The sequence below is a fragment of the Lampris incognitus genome, chromosome 15 (genome assembly GCF_029633865.1).
Source record: "Lampris incognitus isolate fLamInc1 chromosome 15, fLamInc1.hap2, whole genome shotgun sequence".
Taxonomy (NCBI): Eukaryota; Metazoa; Chordata; class Actinopteri; order Lampriformes; family Lampridae; genus Lampris; species Lampris incognitus.
The window spans coordinates 32503033-32525001 of NC_079225.1; the positions used below are offsets into that span (position 1 = coordinate 32503033).

General features: G+C 44.4%; 1 protein-coding gene across 1 annotated transcript in view; it reads left to right on the forward strand.

The window, feature by feature from the left end:
• The window catches only part of LOC130125441 (neurexin-3b-like), a 412131-nt gene that overhangs the window by 90355 nt on the left and 299807 nt on the right, over positions 1-21969 (forward strand). Inside the window, exons 6-7 of the mRNA XM_056295020.1 lie at positions 14482-14920; positions 19355-19738. Coding sequence (XP_056150995.1) covers positions 14482-14920; positions 19355-19738 — 823 coding nt within the window. The remainder of the gene's footprint in view (positions 1-14481; positions 14921-19354; positions 19739-21969) is intronic.

Sequence of the window (21969 nt, forward strand, 5' to 3'; positions counted from 1 at the left end):
AAAAGCTCAGCGAGGAGTCGACTGTTACAGAAACAACAAAAAGCGTATAGTTGAAATGTTAGGAAAATAAAAATGAATGAATCGGGCAATGTAAAGATGCAGACAGAGACGATGGTGTGTAAGAAAGAGCGGTAAGGAGCAGACTTAAAAAGGGAAAAACAAACGCGGGGGGTTTTTCAGGATGTGTATCTCTTCAAAGGGAGGCAGATAATAAGCTGAAGCAGTTTGGATAAGAGGACGAGCTCCGAGTGTATATTTAAATTCAGCGTGTGATGTAGCTTGGCGCGTATCGCGACCGTGGCGCTCCCACAGCAGTCGTTCTTGGTACGTGATAGAGGAACGGCAGCAAGAAGTCCCGCTTGGAAAATGCGCCGGGCATCTCTCCGCGCAGGTTTCGCTGCAACAAACTTGCCGCGGCGTGAAAAAAGGAGACGCAGCCTGGCTCCTTGAGCGGAAAGGGAAACAAAACGTGTGGCTGACGTGACACATTTATCGTTTTCAGTTATTTAATCCTCTGCGCTTTATTAGAGAAGAAAAGATAAAACTTCCTAATAAGGATGATGATATTGATCGCTGAAGGCACTGTGGTGTCTGTGATTACATTTGATTACATTTGTCAGCGACTGCCTTTTTTTCCCATGACTGTGGCAAGATGGTTTGTTTTTTTTTGTTGTTTTTTTGCCCACCATGCAGTTTAGCATTTTAATGAAAACAGTCCGTGGAGCTCGGTGCTCAGTTTCACCTCTGCCTTGGTCCAATATCACTGAACTCAAGATAACAAACCTCTAGATGGCTCACTGCGGTGCAGCATTATTTTTTGCTTTTCGTTCTGAATAAAAGCAAATTAAAATACTTTCCTGTCGGGGGTCCAGGTAGCGTGGCGGTCTAGTCTGTTGCTTACCAACACAGGGAAGGTGGTTCGAATCCCCGTGTTACCACCAGCTTGGTCGGATATCCCTACAGACACAATTGGCCATGTCTGCGGGTGGGAAGCCGGATGTGGGTCCTGGTCGCTGCACTAGCCCCTCCTCTAGTCGGTCGGGGCGCTTGTTTGGGAGGGGGGGGAATAGCGTGATCCTCCCACGCGCTACGTCCCCATGGTGAAACTCCTCACTGTCAGGTGAAAAGAAGCAGCTGGCGACTCCACATGTATCAGAGGAGGCATGTGGTAGTCTGCAGCCCTCCCCGGATTGGCAGGGGGGTGGAGCAGTGACCGGGACAGCTCGGAAGAGTTGGGTAATTGGCCAAGTACAACTGGGGAGAAAAAGGGGGAAAATCAAAAAATAATCGTTTTTCCCTGTCAACAGTGTAGTGAGCTGTGTATCTATATTTAACAGGTATGGAACATGTAAAACAGTGGTTCAGGACATGCGAGGCCCATTTTCACTTCATCAAAGCGGGGGCTTGCTGGCAAAACACTGCATGTTTGTATCAACGTTTTTTTTTTTTTTTTTCTGGTCTCATCGACTTTTGTGGAAGGGCATCGCATTCTTCTTGGAGGCAATAAAGGTAAACTACTTGTTATAGCACCGGTATAAAAAAAAACAGTTCAAGGCCGCTGCACCGAGTAATAAATAAAGCCGTGTGTGTTGTGCTGTGTGCCACGGTGGTAAGATATCTGCAGAGGAAATCACCACATACGATGTTAGCCCGCTCTCAACCACACCGTATATCGACAGATTGGTTGTTTCTCATTCCATGGGGGAGCCGTAAAAGTATCACACTTTTCCCTGCGTCGGACGTTATCTTACTCGTTGAACGAGCCCCGGTGTGTTTGAAAAATCTCAAAAATGTCACCATGGCAGATGAAGACGCTGGCTTTTTCTCTCATCTGAAAAGATTTTTACCTGTAATCAAGGATTCTTGGCATTTTGTCTGTGTAATAACAAGAGTGCCACTTAGCTCTAAAAGCAGCAAGGTACAAAGTTGACATTTTATTTTCTCTTCACAAAGTACTGCCATATTATTCAGATGAGTTTTGACCGACTTGTGAGTCCCCGTTCTCCCCCCCGCGTCTAATTTTTTTTTCTTTGATTTATTACTGTATGGCACTTATTAAACTCTGGTTTGTAAGTGCTAATTGAGTTCTTCTTCTTCTTCCTCTTTTTTGTTATGAGTATATTTATTATTACTATTTCTATGACTATGTGGCTCATCTCATCAACCCTTATGGGGGTTAACAATTTACCATTAGTTGCCATTTCAGGAGATAAGAGTACCAATTGATCAGAGAAAGGTGAAGGGTCAATCAAGCCATCCAGGCGAGGAAGAATGAGAAGTCTAGAAGAATTACCTTTGTGGCATCGCGCTAACTGGTGCAAGTTACCCATAGAGAAAAGCATTTAATCTGCCGGCTTGCCTCTTTGTCATTCTAGCCCATTCTCCTCTTTCTCACAATGTCTCCCAGTTCTGACAAAGGGATCACTAATTCTGGTGATATGTGGCCAGGCTCTGGACAATAAGCTCACCCTCCAACATGACCTTGATCGAGCCACGCCATCATTAGGCTACGGAGTTCTCTCTCGCTCTCTGTCTGTCTGTCTCTGTCTCTCTCTTTCTATCTCACTCTGTCTCTTACTTTCACACTCTCTCTCTGTCTCTCTCTTTCTATCTCTCTCTCCCTCTGGGTCTCTCTTGCTCTGTCTGTGTGTCTCTCTCGCTCTCTCGCTCTATGTCTGTTTCTCTCTCTCATTCTTGCTCTCTTTCTCTCTCTCTTTCTCTCTCACTCTCTCTGTCTCGCTCTCTCTCTCTCTATCTCACAAATGAGACATTCAGAAGTTGGTTAGGAGGGAGAAAAGTCACCTTGTCTTGAGTCTTTTATCTTTTGACTGAGTGGCTCAGACCTCTGTTTCTCCAGTCATTACCAGCATGGCTAATTCATCCCTGGCCCTTTCCCATCCTGCTAATGACAGTCTCTCTCTCTCTCTCTCACTCTCTCTGTCTGTCCTACACACTCACATGCATATATGTCTGTGTGTGCACTTATACTTGTGGGCATGCACACACATACACACACACACTCACACACACAAACACACGATGACTATGGCGTCTTTAAGTCCCTATACATTCACCTGAGGCCTGCTGTTTTTTAGGTTAGTTAACTTTGACTTCAGTCAGACTTGCAATCATTACCATCGTCCTGACAGTATTGTTTTGGGGGAAGCTTTTCATTCTAGTTGAAATCCTCCCTATGTAAATGACAGAGCATAATTGTGCAGCTGGGGGGGGGTGGATATTCTGAGAGGATTTTTACAGTTGCAACCAATTAAAATGCACAATTTATAAATTGTGGAAGTGTGACGGCTGGAAGTGGGATAGCCATTCACAACACAGCAAAGTTCAGTTTATGGCAAAACTGTGTGAGTAGATTTTTCTTTATACCCTTCAGTGTGTTTCTAAGGTGCCCAGACTTTTATAGGGATGGTTTAATCTCTAACCTGTATTGTAGCTCGATATTTTGTATATTCATGCGTTTCCTATAAGATGCTATTTTATTTTTTAGCCAATATGCTTTTTATATTAAGATGCATGACAGGGGTGCCGGGTAGCGTGGCGGTCTATTCCATTGCCTACCAACACGGGGATCACCAGTTCAAATCCCCGTGTTACCTCCGGCTCGGTCGGGCATCCCTACAGACACAATTGGCTGTGTCTGCGGGTGGGAAGCCGGATGAGGGTATGTGTCCTGGTCGCTGCACTAGTACCTCCTCTGGTCGGTCGGGGCACCTATTTGGGGGAGATTGGGGGAAATAGCGTGATCCTCCCACACGCTACATCCCCCTGGCAAAACTCCTCACTGTCAGGTGAAAAGAAGTGGCTTGTGACTCCACATGTATCGGAGGAGGCATGTGGTAGTCTGCAGCCCTCCCCGGATCGGCAGAGGGGGTGGAGCAGCGATGTGAATGGCTCGGAAGAGTGGAGTAATTGGCCAAGTACAATTAGGAGACAAGGGGGGGGGGATAAAAAAAAGATGTATGACAGAGTATTTTGTTATAGTGGAATAAGTAGAAAAAAAGCATCATTTCAGGTTAAAATGTGTTCACTTCATGTCCCTGCTAACTACATTGGCCTGCTTAGATATGCAGCATCAAATTGCTTGTTCCCCATGTTTGAAATGTTAACGATTTTTAACCAGGAAGTCACTGTTAAATAAAAAGTCTCTTCTTCCAAGGCCTGGTGAGGAATGACCGACATCAATGACATACACAGCAATAGATGTGAGTGAAGTATGATTATGATCAGAATCAGACTCAATGAACATGATTGTGATTCGGATGATTTATTTTAATACCTTTTATAGAGGCTAAGCCAACGCTTTAAGCCACTGAGGTGTTGCACCACAGATAGCGTGATGAATCCAAGTCCGAGACTAACTTGCCAGTTGAACACTCCGTCCATTTATTGTTAGTGTCCATTAAACTCGAAGGTAATTTCCATGCCAAACAAACTGTAATATCCAGAACACAAGTAATGACTGCAACAAGGTGCCTCAGCATGTGTCTCTGGGTGTAATCAGAAACTGCTAACCTTCAGGGCAGAACACCTAACCAGACAAAGATTGGTTCCTATTTATATAATTGAGTGCTAATTGGCTCCTACACCTTTACTAAAAGATTTGCAGAAACATGGCAGCAAAGCACTTACTGACTGACTCATCTACTACTGCTACTACTTTCAGCTGTTCCCGTTAGGGGTCACATCAGCGGGTCATCTGTTTCCATCTCTTCCTGTCCTCTGCATCTTCCTCTGTCACACCAGCCACCTGCATGTCCTCTCTCACCACATCCATAAACCTCCTCTTCGGCCTACCTCTTTTCCTCTCCCCTGGCAGCTCCATGTTCAGCATCCTTCTCTCCCAATATGCCCAACATCTCTCATCCGCACATGTCCAAGCCATCTCAGTCTTGCCTCTCTTGCTTTGTCTCCAAACCGTCCAACCTGAGCTTTCCCTCTACTATACTTGTTCCTAATTCTGTCCTTATTCATCAGTCCCAATGAAAATCTTAGCATCTTCAACTCTGCCACCTCCAGGTCCGCCTCCTGTCTTTTCGTGAGTGCCACTGTCTCCAAACCATATATAACATAGCTTGTCTCACAACCATCTTGTAAACCTTCCCTTTAACTCTTGCTGGTACCCTTCTGTCGCAAATCACTCCTGACACTCTTCTGCACCCACTCCACCCTGCCTGCACTCTCTTCTTCACCTCTCTTCTGCCCTCCCCGTCACTTTGAACAGTTGAGCTATTGCATATATAAATGAGACTCAGAATTTCAAAAATTGTATTAGTCATTCACAGTGATCACGATCATGCACACCATAATTCTGATAGTAACCTGGTTAAGGAAATAGTCTGAATAAGACGTGCATGGGAAAAGTCTTTGTTTTCCTATTTTTCTTTTTTTTTGCCACCGCCCAAATCAGGTCTTAGCTATATTTTGATTATCCTACCTAGGCCTGTTCTGATATTAGTCTTGTTATTTGACCCCTATTTAGACATTTAAACACATTTATCACACTATTGCTCTCATAGCTCTTGTGACACTTTGGGACACTTGCTGCCATCTGATGACTAAAAGCTGCTAAACTGATAGCGCTCATCAAGTGTTGGCGAAGTTAAGGTTTACATTGTAAAATCTGTTAAACAAAAACGAACTCTAAACAGTTTGGGGATGTGCCTGAGACTGTCCTCATGCTTAATATTTCCACTGAAACTGATATGGGTGTGACAGAAATCCTTCCTGTGGCTTTAAAAATGGAGGGGAACACGCACATGGCACATGTTCAAGATGAGCCTCAGGTTGGGAAGTTTGAAAAGTTGTTTGGACTATGCTTCATTGCATGTAAACCAAAATATAAAGGGAAAAGTTTTTCTTTATTTTAACACAACTCATATACGTATACTGCTTGATCAGCGTATTGTCTTATTTAGAATAAGGACCATAACTGGGTTGTAGTGCACATGCAAACACTCCCAGTGTGGTCGGGGAGTGGTAGTATTGTATGATCTTCAACTGTTCATCATACCTAGCCTCATTAGGTAGGGGCGATGCCAGTCAGGTGGAACCGGAGTCGTGGAAACTGCTTGCAGTCGTCTATATGACCTCGCCTACACCTGCCTCCCTTATTTCTTTGTCTTCTGTATGTCTGTGCTCCTGCATGGTTTATTGTGTGTGTGCGTGTGCCTGTGGTATGTGTCATCTCTTATCAGTCTCTGCCTTTAACCTTTTTCTTTTCACTCTTCTTGTGCCCTTTCTCCTCTTCCTTTGGATCCTGGACCCCCCATATAATGAGGAGGGAATGATTTAGCAGGGGGTCTGTTGCTTGGATCAGGGTGCACCTGTATTTCTCTGCTTCATATCTGGCCAAAGCCTTCCGAGAGGGAAGAGAGAGAGCAGCAGAGTTAGTGCAAGCCAATGCCTGTTCAGCTCTCTTGGAAGCAGACACTGCAACCACACAGCACTTAGAGAAAGAGGGTGAAGGAGACGGTGATGAAGGAGATGGTGATGAAGATGACGGAGGCATTTGTTCTTGGGGCGAGCGAGTGTCCAAAGACAAAAGGGATTCTACTTGCTGCATTGCAAGCCCTCTCTGTCTTTGCATGTCTCTCTCACTCACTGCGCTCTGTGCTGCACTCATCAGGCCTGTAAGGCGGGATGTGATGTCATCCGTACACAGCGCTCAGAGGCTAATGACCCGCCCCCGCTCGTGTTTGGCCATGTGGGTTGCAGAGAGTCACGTGACTGAAGGGCCAGCGGGAAGCTGCCTGGCTCGCTCATTGGTCAGGCCCATGTTTGCAGTGCCATGCTATGCCCGCTGTGCCCCCCACCCCCAACACACACACACACACACACCACCCCCACCCCCATCCCCTGGCACCATGGGGCAGCCATGCCAAGCTGTGGGCTGAGTCTAGTTCTGCAGCTTTGCAGCCGCAACTCGTGTCAAACCGTGGGGGCTGCTGGGGTTCAAGGTGTCGTCACAGTGGTCCTCTTTATCTGTTGGAGGAGGAAAACCAATAATGTGGCCATGTGGAGGGAAAGGGGGGAAGAAAGACAAAAAAATGGTGGAGGGATGTGCGAAAACAGAAATAAAAAGGAGGCTGTAAAGATAATAAGGAAGAGATGTGAGGTTTGATAAAGGCCAGAGGTTTAAAAATAAGAGAAATGAGAGTTGTTTTGTATATTTGTGCTTCAAGGCTAAAATAATAAAACAGGGGCAAAACATTAAACGTTAAAAGAAAGCATTGACCCTTGACCCCTACTAGATGTAAAGTCTATCTATCAATAGACAATGCAGTCCTGACAGTTGCATTTTAAAGAAAAATAATAAAATGTTAAAAGGCCCCAAACACTCAAAAGTTTGGATTTTCATTTATCTACTTATTATTTGGGGGTTTTACTGATGCTTCATATGTAATAGTGGTATGATTTTGATTTTGATACTTGAACAAAATATCTCTGGCCCATGAAGACTCAAAGACAATACCCCTCTTGCTCCCTCCATTCATCCATTATCTGGACCGCTTATCCTGCTCTCAGGGTCGCGGGGATTCTGGAGCCTATCCCAGTAGTCATTGGGTGGCAGGTGGGGAGACACCCAGGACAGGCTGCCATACTATCACACAGGACCAACACACACACACACGCACACACACACACACACACACACCTAGGGATAGTTTAGTACAGCAGATTCACCTGATCTACATGTCTTTGGACTGTGGGAGGAAATCGGAGCCCCCGCAGGCACCGGGAGAACATGCAAACTCCACACTGAGGACGACCCGGGATGTCCCCACAATGTTGGACTACCCCGGGGCTCGAACCCAGGACCTTCTTGCTGTGAGATGACCGTGCTAACCGTGATAACCACCGTGCCGCCCCTCTTGCTCCCTATTTAAGCAAATGTGGTATAACCCAGCAAGCTTTCATTTCAGCTTTGAAACACGTTGTAGACCGAAGAGGAAAATGCTGCTGCTCTTGAATCTGACTAGCTCTGTTCCTCTGCACCAACGCACTGTTAAAACCCACTCAAGTAATGACAATGATTTCCAATAATGACTACTGCATATCATTTATTTTATCTGTGTCTGTCTCCCATCTTATCCCTTTTCAGACAATATTTACTCACAGGCCATCGTCCAATAGATTTTTCCATAATAAACACTGATACACACTTGTGCCTTTGTGTGTGTGTGTGTGTGTGTGTGTGTGTGTGTGTGTGTGTGTGTGTGTTTGTTTTTGTCGGCATATTTGTTTGTTTGTGTATTTGTCTATATACGGTACACAATGTGTGCCCTCAACTACAAGTATGTGTGTTTCTGTGCACACGTGATTGAGTGTGTGTGTGTGTGTGTGTGTGTGTGTGTGTGTGTGTGTGTGTGTGTGTGTGTGTGTGTGTGTGTGTGTGTGTGTTTAAATGAAAGGAGCCTTCTGTCTCCTTTGCACAGCTTTACGAGGACCAGTGTGTGTATTTGGGCTCTCTGGAATGACCCCGCCTCTTCATTAACACCGGGTCTAAATCACAAGCCGGCAGCAGCTGTGGCCGGGGCCAAGAGGACAGAAGCACTGATCTGAAGTAGATTAGAGAGGGAGATTGTGTGTGTGTGTGTGTGTGTGTGTGTGTGTGTGTGTGTGTGTGTGTGTGTGTGTGTGTGTGTGTGTGTGTGTGTGTGTGTGTGTGTGTGTGTGTGCGTTTGCCTGCACACACACACTCACGCCTTTCCCTCGTCGCTCCCCTTGTTGCCTACCAGGCCGGATCGATACGTTATCCCGGAGCAGAGATGGAGGATCCGGGCTTTATAGAGTCGTTAGAGTCCCTTGTGCTTGCATTATGAATGGGGCTCGCAGGGCTGTGGGCTAGGCCGACAGATAGCATTGTAGAACAGAGCCATATAAAAAGGCAAAGCTGAGATACACATGGCCGCAGTAGTCAATTCGTCTTTTGTAGCGTCATTTCCATTAACTTATTGATCAGTCTGCGGCAGAATGGGCGAATCATCACCTTAAAGTATACGCGTTCGCCGTCAAGGGGCTGTAGTTGATCGTTTGCTCAGTACGACCCTGAATAATGCCGAGGAGCCCAAGCAGGAGGGTTTGTGAAGGCTTCAGTGTCGAGCAAGGAAAGAAGGAAGCCAAGGCTGCTTTGTGTCAGGTTTAAGACAAACAACCCTGAGTTTGCGGGGCAAGAAGAGGCCCTGGCTGCATGAGATGCAGACCTTGTTTAGTCAGTAAAGACAATGTATAAATAGTATTCCCATGAATATAAAAGGATTAATTGATATTTTGCACACACAGACAAATGGTAATCCTCCATATCAGAACGGTCCCTAGCACAGAGAGAAACTGTTCCAGTGGCATTTCCACACAAGGTGTGGTGTGGACGGTTCCAGACCGGGGTCATTTCTGGATTTTGGGCACCATTTGATAAGTGCTCAGTGTGGCCACACTGTGTCGCATTAAAGGGCGTAATGACGCCAGTATTCGATAACCGGATGTAATGCCCAGTGATGCCACATCTGGTTAGGTGTTGAAATCTGACGGCACCATGATTACATCCTGCACTTAACCTACAGTTCGTACTGAAATGACAGTTGGCAGTTGTTTGTCCTTCTCAATCAGAAAGCACGACAAAAATATCTGAATCTGTGTCATGGTCGGTGGAGGAGACGGTGGCATTGATTGAGATCTGGTTGATCAATGCCAGTGCCATATGTGCATTACATAGGCAGACGCCGTTGCGTGGCATACTTGGTTGGAGTTTTTCTGTGGAGGTTCCTAGTCCCGAGTCCAGCGTCAACTAACGACAAATGTGATAACCATACACTCGACTCCGTGCTGCCACAGCACGGTACACAGTGGCCTCATGGCAGCCTCAGCCCGATAACGGGAAAAGGTAAAAGAGTCTTAGAACATCTACCAGGATGCTTTCGAGGGATGTGTTGTGAATGACAGTAACGGAAATCCAGATGACGCAATTAAATTTCATTTTTTCTTTTTTTAAGCTGCTCTTAGGACTAGTCGTAGCCTGAAAATACAATGAAAAGAAGAAAACAAATTATAGTTTAAAGCTACAATCCTTAAAGGTACTATCCTTTGTCTTTACTACGGTCTTTTGACTGCAGACCGGCAGGTCAGACAGTCATCCTGGCTGGCGTTCTCCTCCTGAACAGTGATTTTTTTGTTGTTTAGTTTAGATATATGTGTTACTTTAGATATATGTGTTAGTTTAGATATATGTGTACTTGTAGTTCTTGTAGTTCCTGGATATGTGTTTTTTGTGTTTGGGTTGCACTGCTGTGGGCTGGGGGGAAGCGATGTTTCGTTTCATTTCATGTGCGCAAGTGCATGAAATGAAACGACAAATAAAGTCTTTCTGACTTCTGATTATCCGCAATTGATGCAACGCCTCACTTCTTCTGCAGTTTTGGTCAGACTTAATAAATGTTGTTCACTTTATTACTTCCATCCACCCATCCATCCATTATCCAAGCCGCTTATCCGAATTCGGGTTGTGGGGTGCTGGAGCCTATCCCAGCAGTCACTGGGTGGCAGCCGGGGAGACACCCTGGACAGGCCGCCAGGCCATCACAGGGCTGACACACACACACCTAGGGACGGTTTAGTACGTCCAATTCACCTGACCTACATGTCTTTGGACTGTGGGAGGAAACCAGAGCACCTGGAGAAAAACCACGCAGACACGGGGAGAACATGCAAACTCCATACAGAGGACGACCTGGGATGACCTCCAAGGTTGGACTACCCTGGGGTTTGAACCCAGGACCTTCTTGCTGTGAGGCAACCGTGCTAACCACTGCACCACCTTGCTGCCCACTTTATTACTTGCGAATGAAAAAATGAGCATATGCTGCATGCTTTCATTTCCTTTTGAGGCTTTCCGTTGTCTCTGTTTCTCAAACAAATACACAATGTTGACCCCATGGCGAGATAGTGTGTCATGTTTCTTGTTGTCAGTACAGCACTCATGTGGTCGCAGTCCTCCATATAGCCGTGGGGTGGGGTGGGGTGGGGGGGGCACATGCCATTACATATTGTACCTTAAAGTGTATTGATTTTGTTCAAGACATAATCAGTTATGGTAATTGAACAGGTGTTTAAGCACGCCATATGCCAGACATCCATTCAAAATTAAAGTTTTCATCGCTTTTTTTTGTCAAAGTCTTCCCCACAACCAAACAATGAAATTGTGGTTCAACCAGTTTCAGCTAGTGATGTTGTAGTATCTGTCCGTTGCTAAAGCTCCGTCCTCTGCCATATCTGCTTGCTAGCCACTGCAGCTTTGCTTCTTCTCCAACTTGGCGCCACCCGCTGACTTCTCCATCTGGCTGCTGCGGTGAATATACTAAAAAGCTGCATGGCCCATCATTTTATACAGAAAAATCCTAACAAACTGTCACCTTCAAAACGAGTGTCAACAGGCGTCCGGGTGGCGTGGCGGTCTTCCATTGCCTACCAACACAGGGATCGTCGGTTCAAGTCCCTGTTGTACCTCCAGCTTGGTCGGGCATCCCTACAGACACAATTGGCCGTGTCTGCGGGTGGGAAGCCGGATGTGCGGGTATGTGTCCTGGCTGTTGCACTAGCGCCTCCTGTGGTCGGTCGGGGCGCCTGTTCAGGATTCAGGGGGTACTGGAGGGAATAGCGTGATCCTCCCACGTGCTACGTCCCCCTGGCGGAATTCCTCACTGTCAGGAGAAAAGAAGCGGCTGGCGACTCCACATGTATCGGAGGAGGCATGTGGTAGTCTGCAGTCCTCCCCGGATTGGCAGAGGGGGTGAAGCAGTGACCGAGCCGGCTTGGAAGAGTGGGGTAATTGGCTGGATGCAATGTGGGACAAAAAGGGGGGGGGATCCCCAACCCCCCTCCCAAAAAAAAACAAAAACAGAAATGAGTGTCAATGACATGACATAATATGCAAAGCAATAGAACGTATGAAAAAGCACATTTATTTGCATGTATGTCTTGAGAATGGCAACTAGTAAACCTACTGCAGTGTGTTGGAAGTGACTTCATCACTGACACCGAGTAAGCACGGCTCGCATCAACTGGGTCTGTTGTTCCACATGGCTTAGTTGAATCGTTGTCTAGTGTAGTTAAACATCCCAGTGGCAACGGCTGACCAAAGTATTTCATATTTGGTGAAGCAGCCCCCAGACTTTCAGACAATACACTACGCATCACAAAATCCAACATTTTTTTTTCCTAAATAAATCTCTCCGTGGTATCTACTAACCAACAAAAGAGAAATGGTGGAACGAGTGACTGTATCGTGCTGGGAGGCTGAACTCATCTTCTAAATGGTTAGACGTGTCAGTCATCTGCAGCATCGAGAGGGAGCTGGGCATGTACATGATTGGGAAGACTAGTTTTAAAAACGCGTCATAATCCATAACTATCTAATTGGTGACTTATGCAGCCGTCCACTGAGTTGCATTAATTGAAGCAGATTTTTTTCCCCCCTTTCTTTTAATGATATGGTTTTGCATGATAAATTGTTCGGCACTTTTTTCTTTTTCTTTTTTTTTTTGCAGACAAAAAGGTCATTTTGATTATATTTTGACATTGAAAAAGATTTTTTTTTTTGTGAAGCACTGTTTCTTCCTTTGTCTCATGGGAACCTCCTCTGGCCCTGACAAATCTAGCCTGGCAGGACTTTAAAACACTTAGGAAATAACTTGACATTAACCTCCTCACCACCATAAGCTGCATTTGCTCTAACCACACTTTATCGTGCGTTTAGCACATTATGTTCTACATGTGGAGCAAAACCCAACACAAAATGTTCCACACTACACGGACACACACACACACACACACACACACACACACACACACACACACACACACACACACAAAACACTTCTTTAACAGAGGCCTCTTACATATGACCTACAATTTTTGAGCTCCTCCTCCTCTCTCTCTGTGTTCAGCCATATTTTTTATCATCTAGTTTCCTTCCTTTATACTGCCTCTTTTCTCACCGACTCCTCTGTCCCCTTTTATCCCCCCCCCTCCTTCTCCCCCTCTCCTCGGTTGTTCTCAAAGCTTGGGTCACCTGTGTTGATTTACTGTCAAATCTTCCAGGATTATCGGTAATCCCAGCGCAGTAAAATCTGTTTGCTGACAGCTGTGCTCCCACCAACAATGCTGCCGTTTCCTACGCAAATGGTGCCCTATATGCCAGGAAAAGGACCCTGTCTTCTTTTACAGATGAAAAAAAAAAAAAATACCCCGAAAAAAAAAACACATTAATTTTCCGCCTCAGTGGATTCCAGTTGACAACATTCTGCTCCTTTTTTCTTTGGTATTTTTTTCGTATTTGACTACAATGTGGGCTGCTTTCTCATTTTGTGGATTAAGGGGTTGGTGCAAGTTTATTGTGGGTAAATAGGTGTGATATTGGATATATTTTCACACAGACACTGATCCCCCCTGTGGTTTTTACTCTATCTACCCGGGAACTGCCCTTATTGTACATTACAGAGGATGACTCACTGGTAATCCTTCCATCACACCATGCTTTGCACAATGGGCAGGAATATATAATAATATGTTAGGCTAATATATATATATATATATATATTTATATAATGAGGAGCGGAATATCAATACAGATACAGGAAAAAAAAACTGCAATGTACTAAAACTTTTTTTCCCTGTATCTGTATTGATATATATATATATATAATATCTGTTTTCCACAGTGCATGGATTGAATTTGGGATAGAAAATGGCTGATCAACAATGTGCACACACCATACACATCTTAGAAGATTCTGGTGATATTGATCTGACTGTTCAGGAATCTGTGATATCGCCACCATAAGATTATATGTTATTGCATTATGCACTTTAATACAATGTTTTAACGTAGAAAATTGTATTTTTCATCCATTATTGAGCTGATTAAATATCCCCTGTGATGAAGGATTGTAAGCATTACTTAAACTGAAGGATAATGATAGCTTTTTATAAAAAATCCCTCTCCAAATGTCTTCTGAACTAAAATTCACTCTAGACATAAAAAGTTTTCTATGATTTTATACGTGTGTGTGTGTGTGTGTGTGTGTGTGTGTGTGTGTGTGTGTGTGTGTGTGTGTGTGTGTGTGTGTGTGTGTGTGTGTGTGTGTGTGCGTGCGTGTGTTTATGCAGTCTTTATTTTGCAAAGACAAATAATGTGAGCAACAGGTCTGTAACAGCTGTCCACTGTTATTATCTTGCATGTAGCCTAAATACTGTGTAATAGGCTAGTAATAGACTAAATAATCTGTAATAGGCTAGCAATAGACTAAATAATGTGTAATAGTCTAGTAATAGACTAAATAATGTGTAATAGTCTAGTAACAGACTAACAGACAGTCTCTCTATGTACAGTGGTTCCTCTTTCTCAAAATTATTTAAAATTTTTCAAAATAGTAAAAGAGTAACTGCAGATCTGCTGTACTTTCTCTGCAGGTTGTGTACAAAAACAATGATATCCGCCTGGAGCTGTCCCGCCTGGCCCGCATTGTAGACCCCAAGATGAAGCTTCAAGGGGATGTGGTCTTCAAGTGTGAAAATGTGCCCACCCTCGATCCCATCAACTTTGAAACCCCTGAATCCTACCTAGGCTTGCCGAAGTGGAACACTAAGCGTGTTGGCTCCATTTCCTTTGACTTCCGGACCTCAGAACCTAACGGACTGATTCTCTTCACCCACGGCAAGCCCCAGGACCGGCGGGATGCCAAGGGACAGAAGAACAACAAAGTGGACTTTTTTGCAGTGGAGCTGCTGGATGGAGGACTGTACCTACTGCTGGATATGGGGTCTGGCACCATCAAGATAAAGGCAACCCAGGCCAAGGTCAACGATGGGGCCTGGCACCACGTGGACATCCAGAGGGACGGACGCTCAGGTGAGGCTGAAGGGTGACTGTAGGGCAAAGGAGGAGAGGTGAATATATTCAACAAGAAATTAACTGTTGAGTTGATAGAACTTAGTATAGAAGTAGTTGTCAAAGGCATGTAGGTCAGCCACTTGGTCATCTTCAGGTTGCAGTTAAAATTCATTTTATTTTCAAATATTTAATACTTTCAATCAACGAATTAACTAGGTTTCTCATATGTTTGCTTGTACAAAAAAAAAAAAAAAGTAAATGGATCAGTTACGGTACTGTTTAAACCAGTTCTCCTTCCTGTAAATTGTAAATATGGTCAAGATGGAGAGGGATTATTCTCATTCACTAATGATATAATTGTAAACTGAATGGGTTTCCCCCGAATTCCCACTATCCAAGTTGTACAAAACAAACAAGCTGAAAATTTATTTATTTGTTTATTTATTTATTTTACAAGAGACTATTTTCCCAAATTGACTTGACATACAATCAGTTGAAATCCTTTTTTAAGTCAGCCGGTAAACACAGACAAGACAGATAAGTAGAAAGAATACTAGGCTGGTTGAAAAATTTCATGCTGAATGTTTCAGAGTAGTCGAGCCATCTCAGGTCAAGGGGTAATTAATTACCACGAAACCAGATGACATTCAAAAATACATACAATTACCTCCGGCTTGGTCGGACGTCCCTACAGATGCTGTCGGCCGTTTCTGTGGGTGGGAAGCCGGATGTGGGTATGTGTCCTGGTCGCTGCACTAGCGCCTCCTCTGGTCGGTCGGGGCGCCTGTTCAGGGGGGAAGGGGAACTGGGGGGGAATAGCGTGATCCTCCCACACGCTACGTCCCCCTGGTGAAACTCCTCACTGTCAGGTGAAAAGAAGTGGCTGGCGACTCCACACGTATCGGAGGAGGCATGTGGTAGTAGTCTGCAGCCCTCCCCGGATCAATAGAGGGGGGTGGACCAGAGACCGAGATGGCTCAGAAGAGTGGGATAATTGGCCAAGTACAATTGGGAAGGGAAAAAAAGGGGGGGGGTTGTTTAATAAATAAATAAATAATACGAGACAGAGAAAATTGGGGGGAGGGGTCTTTTCTACTATCATTTGCTTGAGTCATCACAGATTTCCAACTTAATGTTAACTATCATTTTAGAGTATTGAGAAGCAGATCACTGTTGACGTTGTCTTGGCTCATCATTTAAGGTTAAAACAATGAAACTAAATATACGTTCTCATTATTGTTACGGCTATAGCCTAAATTTCCAATGTCAAATCACACAGAATTCCCATTAATTTCCTGTAGCTTTGTCTCCGAATCTGGAATGTAGAAAGGATGTAAAAACTTTCTCAGCACGGTAATTTCTAAGATGATTTATTGCCAGGATAAAGCCATACTTCTCTACCGATAGCTACTGACTTCATATCCCCCCTGCTCGCTTGCGTTCGCGGTCCCCTGACCTCAAATCACGGCCAAATACGCAGAAACTATTCGAATAAGGTAACGTTGGAGAGAAAGGTTAGGAACTTCTGTTGAGCTCCAAACACAACACAATCTCAATACCAAGGTGGGGATCCGCCAGAAAGCCGTGGTGTGTTAGTCTGCGCTACAGCTTGTGTTATATATCAGGTTAGAGCAGCCAATTTAGCTGTGTGTCAGGGCCCGCCGCTTTGATTAATCACCACCCCGGCCCCCTGTGCGATAGCCGGCTGGAAAATAGGATTTCCACAGAGAAAAAGAGAAATGAAACAGATATATGGATATGAGACTGAGGGATGGTTAAGAACAGGCATAATCACACTTGTGGCTCGAGCGAAATGTTAATGGTAGTTTCAGGTGAATTAAGTTTCTTCTCTGCACAGCGCTCCAGCCGAAGTCGCTCCGTCCGTCTGCAAGGGTGAATTTAACACCGGTAAAATGTAAGCGCTCACCCTACCGTGTAGCCAGACAAGCTAAATATAGGGTGTGGAGAAAAGCTGACCTTTCCATCTCCTTGCCGCATTTACTTGACCTTTACAAGGGTCGTAACAAAGTCCAGGTAAGATTTAAAAGGAGGGAAAATATGAACAGAATCCATCCCTTCTCTTTTCAGATGAACGTTTTGAATTGAGGATGCCAAACTGGGTTTGACGTTCGATTCCTTTTAGCTCTAAGTGAACCTAACTCAACCTAAACCACAGTTGAGACAACATCTGCAATATTCATTTGAAATAAAATGCACAACTAGGTTTTTGGTAGCTGATGAAGTCCGACGTAATGGACTGAACGTGTCGTGTTACTCGCCGATGTAAGTTCATGAATTTCAAATGAGGGAATCTGTTTCTGCTGTATCATTCTTCTGCAGACGTATTGTGTTGTGACGCAGGTGTTGTATCTGCTAGATTTAAGAGCGTGTGTGTCCCTAATTCTTGCATAATCCAAACCAAATGCCGTTTTGCATCATTTCACCAGCTCTTTGATGTTTTCATTGTGAGATATTTCACCAGCGAGGCTTGGAACAAATATTTACTTTGAAATACGGCAATAAATACACACGTATAATCAGTTTCATCTGAACACAATTCAGCCATAATTGGTTCATAATGCTGGATTTCGCACATCAGGGCCAAACAACATATAATTTTGAAATCAACACCACACTACACATGAGTAGTCACATTGCAAAGGGTTTAATGTAAGGCAGATTTGGCCCCATCAGACATGTTAGACTCTCGTTGCATGAGAGAAAACAATATTTAGTCTGCTTCTTTATGACTACTCTTAAAGAAAAATATTCTGACATCTGACTAATGATGAAATTGTCTGATTTAACGACTGGAACTGCCTTATATCCCCCCTCTAAAATCATCCTAATCTTTGCTAGAATGATAAAAGCTGCATATATTTGGTGAAATTATACACTGATGAGCCAAAACATTATGACCACCTGCCTAATGATGTTGGTCCTCTGTGTGCCACCAAAACAGCACCAACACACTGAGGCATGGACTGTACAAGACCATTGAAGGTGCCCTGTGGTATCTGGTGGCAAAACATTGGCAGCAGACCTTTCAAGTCCTGTAAGTTGTGAGGTGAAGCTGCCATGGATCGGACTTGTCGGTCCAGCACATCCCACAGATTCTCAATTGTATTGAGATCTGTAGAATTTGGAGGCCAATTTGACATGTACCACCTACCTAAACACCTTGAACACTTCATCATGTTCCTTAAACCCTTCCCGAACAATGTGTGCAGTGTGGCAGGGCGCATTATCCTGCTGATAGAGGCCACTGCCATCAAGAAATACCATTGCTATGAATATATGTACCTGGTCTGTCATAATGTTTAAGTACGTGGTACGTGTCAAATGGATTTCCACTTGAATGGCTGGACTCAGGGTTTCCCAGCAGAACATTGCCCAGAGCGTCACACTCCCTCCACCGGCTTGTCGTCTTCCCGCAGTGCATCTTGGTGCCATCACTTGCCCGGGTAAATGGGGCACATGTACGTTGCCATCCACGTGATCTAAAAGAAAATGGGACTCATCGGACCAGGGGACCTTCTTCCACAGCTCCAAGGTCCAGTTCCGACACTCGCGTGCCCACTGTAGCCGCTTTTGATTGTGAACAGGGCACTCTGACCGGTCTTCAGTTACGCAGCCCCATATGCAGCAGGGTGCGATGAGCTGTGTGTGTGTTGTAACACATTCCTTGCATAACCATTATTAATGTTTTCTGTGACTTGTGCCATAGACCTTCTGTTGCCTGAGGGCAACGAGGGGTTGCATTGATGAGTCTTAGGCACCCAACACCCTGTTACCGGCTTGTGGTTTATCCCTCCTCCTCGGACCACAGTCGGTAGGTACTCGCCACTGCTGACTGGGAGCACCCACAAGCCTTGCCATTTCAAAGATGCTCTGACCCAGTCATCTGGCCATAACAATTTGGCCCTTGTCAAAGTCGCTCAGGTCTTTACTCCTACCCATTTCTCCTGCATCCAACATGTTGACTACGAGACTTGATTGTTCGCTTACCATCTAATCTACCCAGACCTTGACATGTGCCCTTGTTTGGAGACGATCAACGTTATTCAGTTCACCTGTGAGTCGTCATAATGTTTTGGCTCATTAGTGTATAACTCCTTTTTATTCTCTAATATTGCAAAATTTGCAAAATATCACAAAAAAGATTGCAAAAAACAAATGCTGCAAGGTTGAATCCCCCCCCCCCCCCATATCAGTCAGCCCTACTACAGTGCCCTGCAGTACAGATGTGTAGGAACTGAGATCCCAGCCAAGCATGTTGAAGTGTTGATTACACAGGCTTAAGGATTCTTAGGATATTTTGAGGAGCACAGCATATAAAAAAGCAAAATATACCAAAACGTTTAAAGTGACAACAGCTTTTACTCTCCACAGACAGTACCAAGAGGTCTCCGGAGTAGCTGAGAACATTTAACAAGTTGTCTTTTCCTTCAGGCATCATTTCGGTGAACAGCCGCCGCACCCCATTCACAGCCAGTGGTGAGAATGAAATTTTGGACCTAGAAGGAGACCTTTACCTGGGTGGTCTACCTGACAATCGGGTCGGCCTGGTTCTCCCAACGGAGCTGTGGACTGCCATGCTCAACTATGGCTATGTGGGTTGCATCCGGGACCTGTTCATCGACGGGCGCAGCAAAGACATCCGCCAGATCGCTCAGTCCCAGAATGTGACAGGCATCAAGTCCTCGTGTAGTAAGGTCTCGGGCAAACAGTGTGAAAGCAACCCATGTAAGAACAATGGCGCATGTAAGGAAGGATGGAACCGCTTCATCTGCGACTGTATCGGGACCGGCTTCTGGGCTATCACATGTGAAAGAGGTAAGACTGGTATTTTGTTATTTTTTATCTGGTTTGTGGGATTTTTTTTTTTTTACATTAGTTATGAGTCTAAAAATGTTTTATTTCTGAGCTGCTTGTGCTACAACTGATAACATTGTGTTTTGTGCGGACCTTTTGCTTCAGCTGGTAAACTTGCTCATAAAAGACCAGTAAGGTGGTTGAAGATCAATGATAAACTAGTGTTGCTTTTCATCAGTATATTTAAAGTTATTGGAACAATTGGAGGTAGCTGTACATATAAGATCCATCAAAACATCAGTTGTTATGGTACATTAAAGGGAATGGTGATAAAGTGAGACTTGGTATCAAAACGGAGTTGATACAGTCTGGCCGTGTTGTCCGTGATGTGTTGTGGAGCTTTATGGAAACTTGCGGCTACAATAGACAATAGATGAGTGAGCCCAGCAGAATAGTAGCGTTTCCAAGATTAGTGGACATTGCTGCTTTTTAGCTGATGTGGTTAAGAGAGTAAAGCCTGATTTTGGACATTTTCGTCATAATATTTATCGAAGCTTTGCTGAAAGATTTAATAGGATTTTACTTTACCGCAAAGTGGCTTTGGAAAAGGGATGCATTTTTTTTCTTTTTGTGTGTGAAGAGTTTCTAGAGAGAAATTGAACTTGTCTCCTGATGAAATGGGCTCTCCTTGTCTGGGTTTTAAGAGCTTGGCCGCATTAAGTTTTTATTAGACGAAGGAGATAGGGACACTCTGAGCTGTGGAGGAGTATGTTATCAGACTATTGTTCTGCTAAGATTGCCCCCTCTTTTCTTTTCTATCTTACAAAGGTTTTCAAGGTTCAGAGGAGGGCTTTAAGTACTTTCTTAGGAACTTTAGGTGTGTAAAGAAACCATCTTTGCAGGGGAGTAATGACTTTTTCGGCAACCAGTTGCTACCACCAGCAGTTTTCGGTGTGACAGCAAGGAGGACCCGAGGCATGATGATGAGGTGTTGATTTAAAAAAAAAAAAAAAACAGTGTAAGAAGAACAGTTCAAGTTAAGAGTGCAAACACATGGCACAAATACTGACGAACTGTCCCATAGACCTCTAATTAAACACATTTGTGGTACAGACACAGCTATGCCCTATATTGTGTGAATATCGAAGGAACCAGAAAATCCTGGAGGACTTTTTGTGAACGTTCGCACCTTTCAGCATCAAGGGACAAGCAAGGTTAATGTTAAATAGCCGTTTATCAGGAATGCTTTCTGAAATGGCCCTTCTTGGTTGCCCCCTAAGATTTTGTGGAATAAGGGCATACGTATAAACATGCTGTATGCTCAGGCTCAGCTTTCATTATTAAAGGAGAATCAGTTTTACAACAGAACACAGTACATAATCTGTCATGTTGTGAGAGAGTCGAGCATCCAATGGCAGCCAAGTCAGGGAGTCATGGCTGTCCGACTGAGTTAACCTCGCCCCACTGCCTGACTAGCGTGTCTATTTTAGAAAGATTCCCAGGCTGCTGTGTCTTTATAAAAGGAAAAAGGAGGCCGTGAAAGGATACGAACAATACAATAAGAATCACTAGCTGTTCAGACTGAACAACAACGCCTTTCTGACCTTCCACCCACAAAATGCAACACAGTCACATGTACCTAAGACTTTTATCTCACACTCTGACTCCCACCCCCGCTCTTTTGCCCTTCCACCCATACATCTCTCTCTGAATGGCTGTTTGTGGATGTTCAGTGAATGTGTGGCTGATTGGTAGTCACCGATGTATGGGAGGATATGAAAGCACTCACCTCTGGAGTCAGAGGGGTTGACGTCTATAATGCAGCTGATTTCTACTTTGCACAGTAAAATTTTGGTGGTATTAAAATGGGCTGATTTGAACCCGTGTGCAACGAATCTTTGCTCCATGGTTCAAAAACTGGCAGAATTCCCCCCAGGTCTGTCCACCTCTTTTGTGGTGTGTGTTTATCTGCTATAATGAGATAAAAGCTACTGCAGCAATCCTAAAAATTAGATTTCCTCAAGATGGTGGGTGGCACAGTGCTAGCGTTGGGATCCGAAATGTTTCTGTGCTGCTTCCTGATGTGCAGCGAGGCATGATGCTGCAAAATTCAAATACTTTGATTGCACTGACTCTTCCACACATTTTCGGTGTCGACATTTTACAGCAGAGTATTTTGAGGACTGTGTCCTTTACTGTTCAGTGGCATTAACACCAAATCATGGATCACTTGACTATCAATAAGGCGAGGA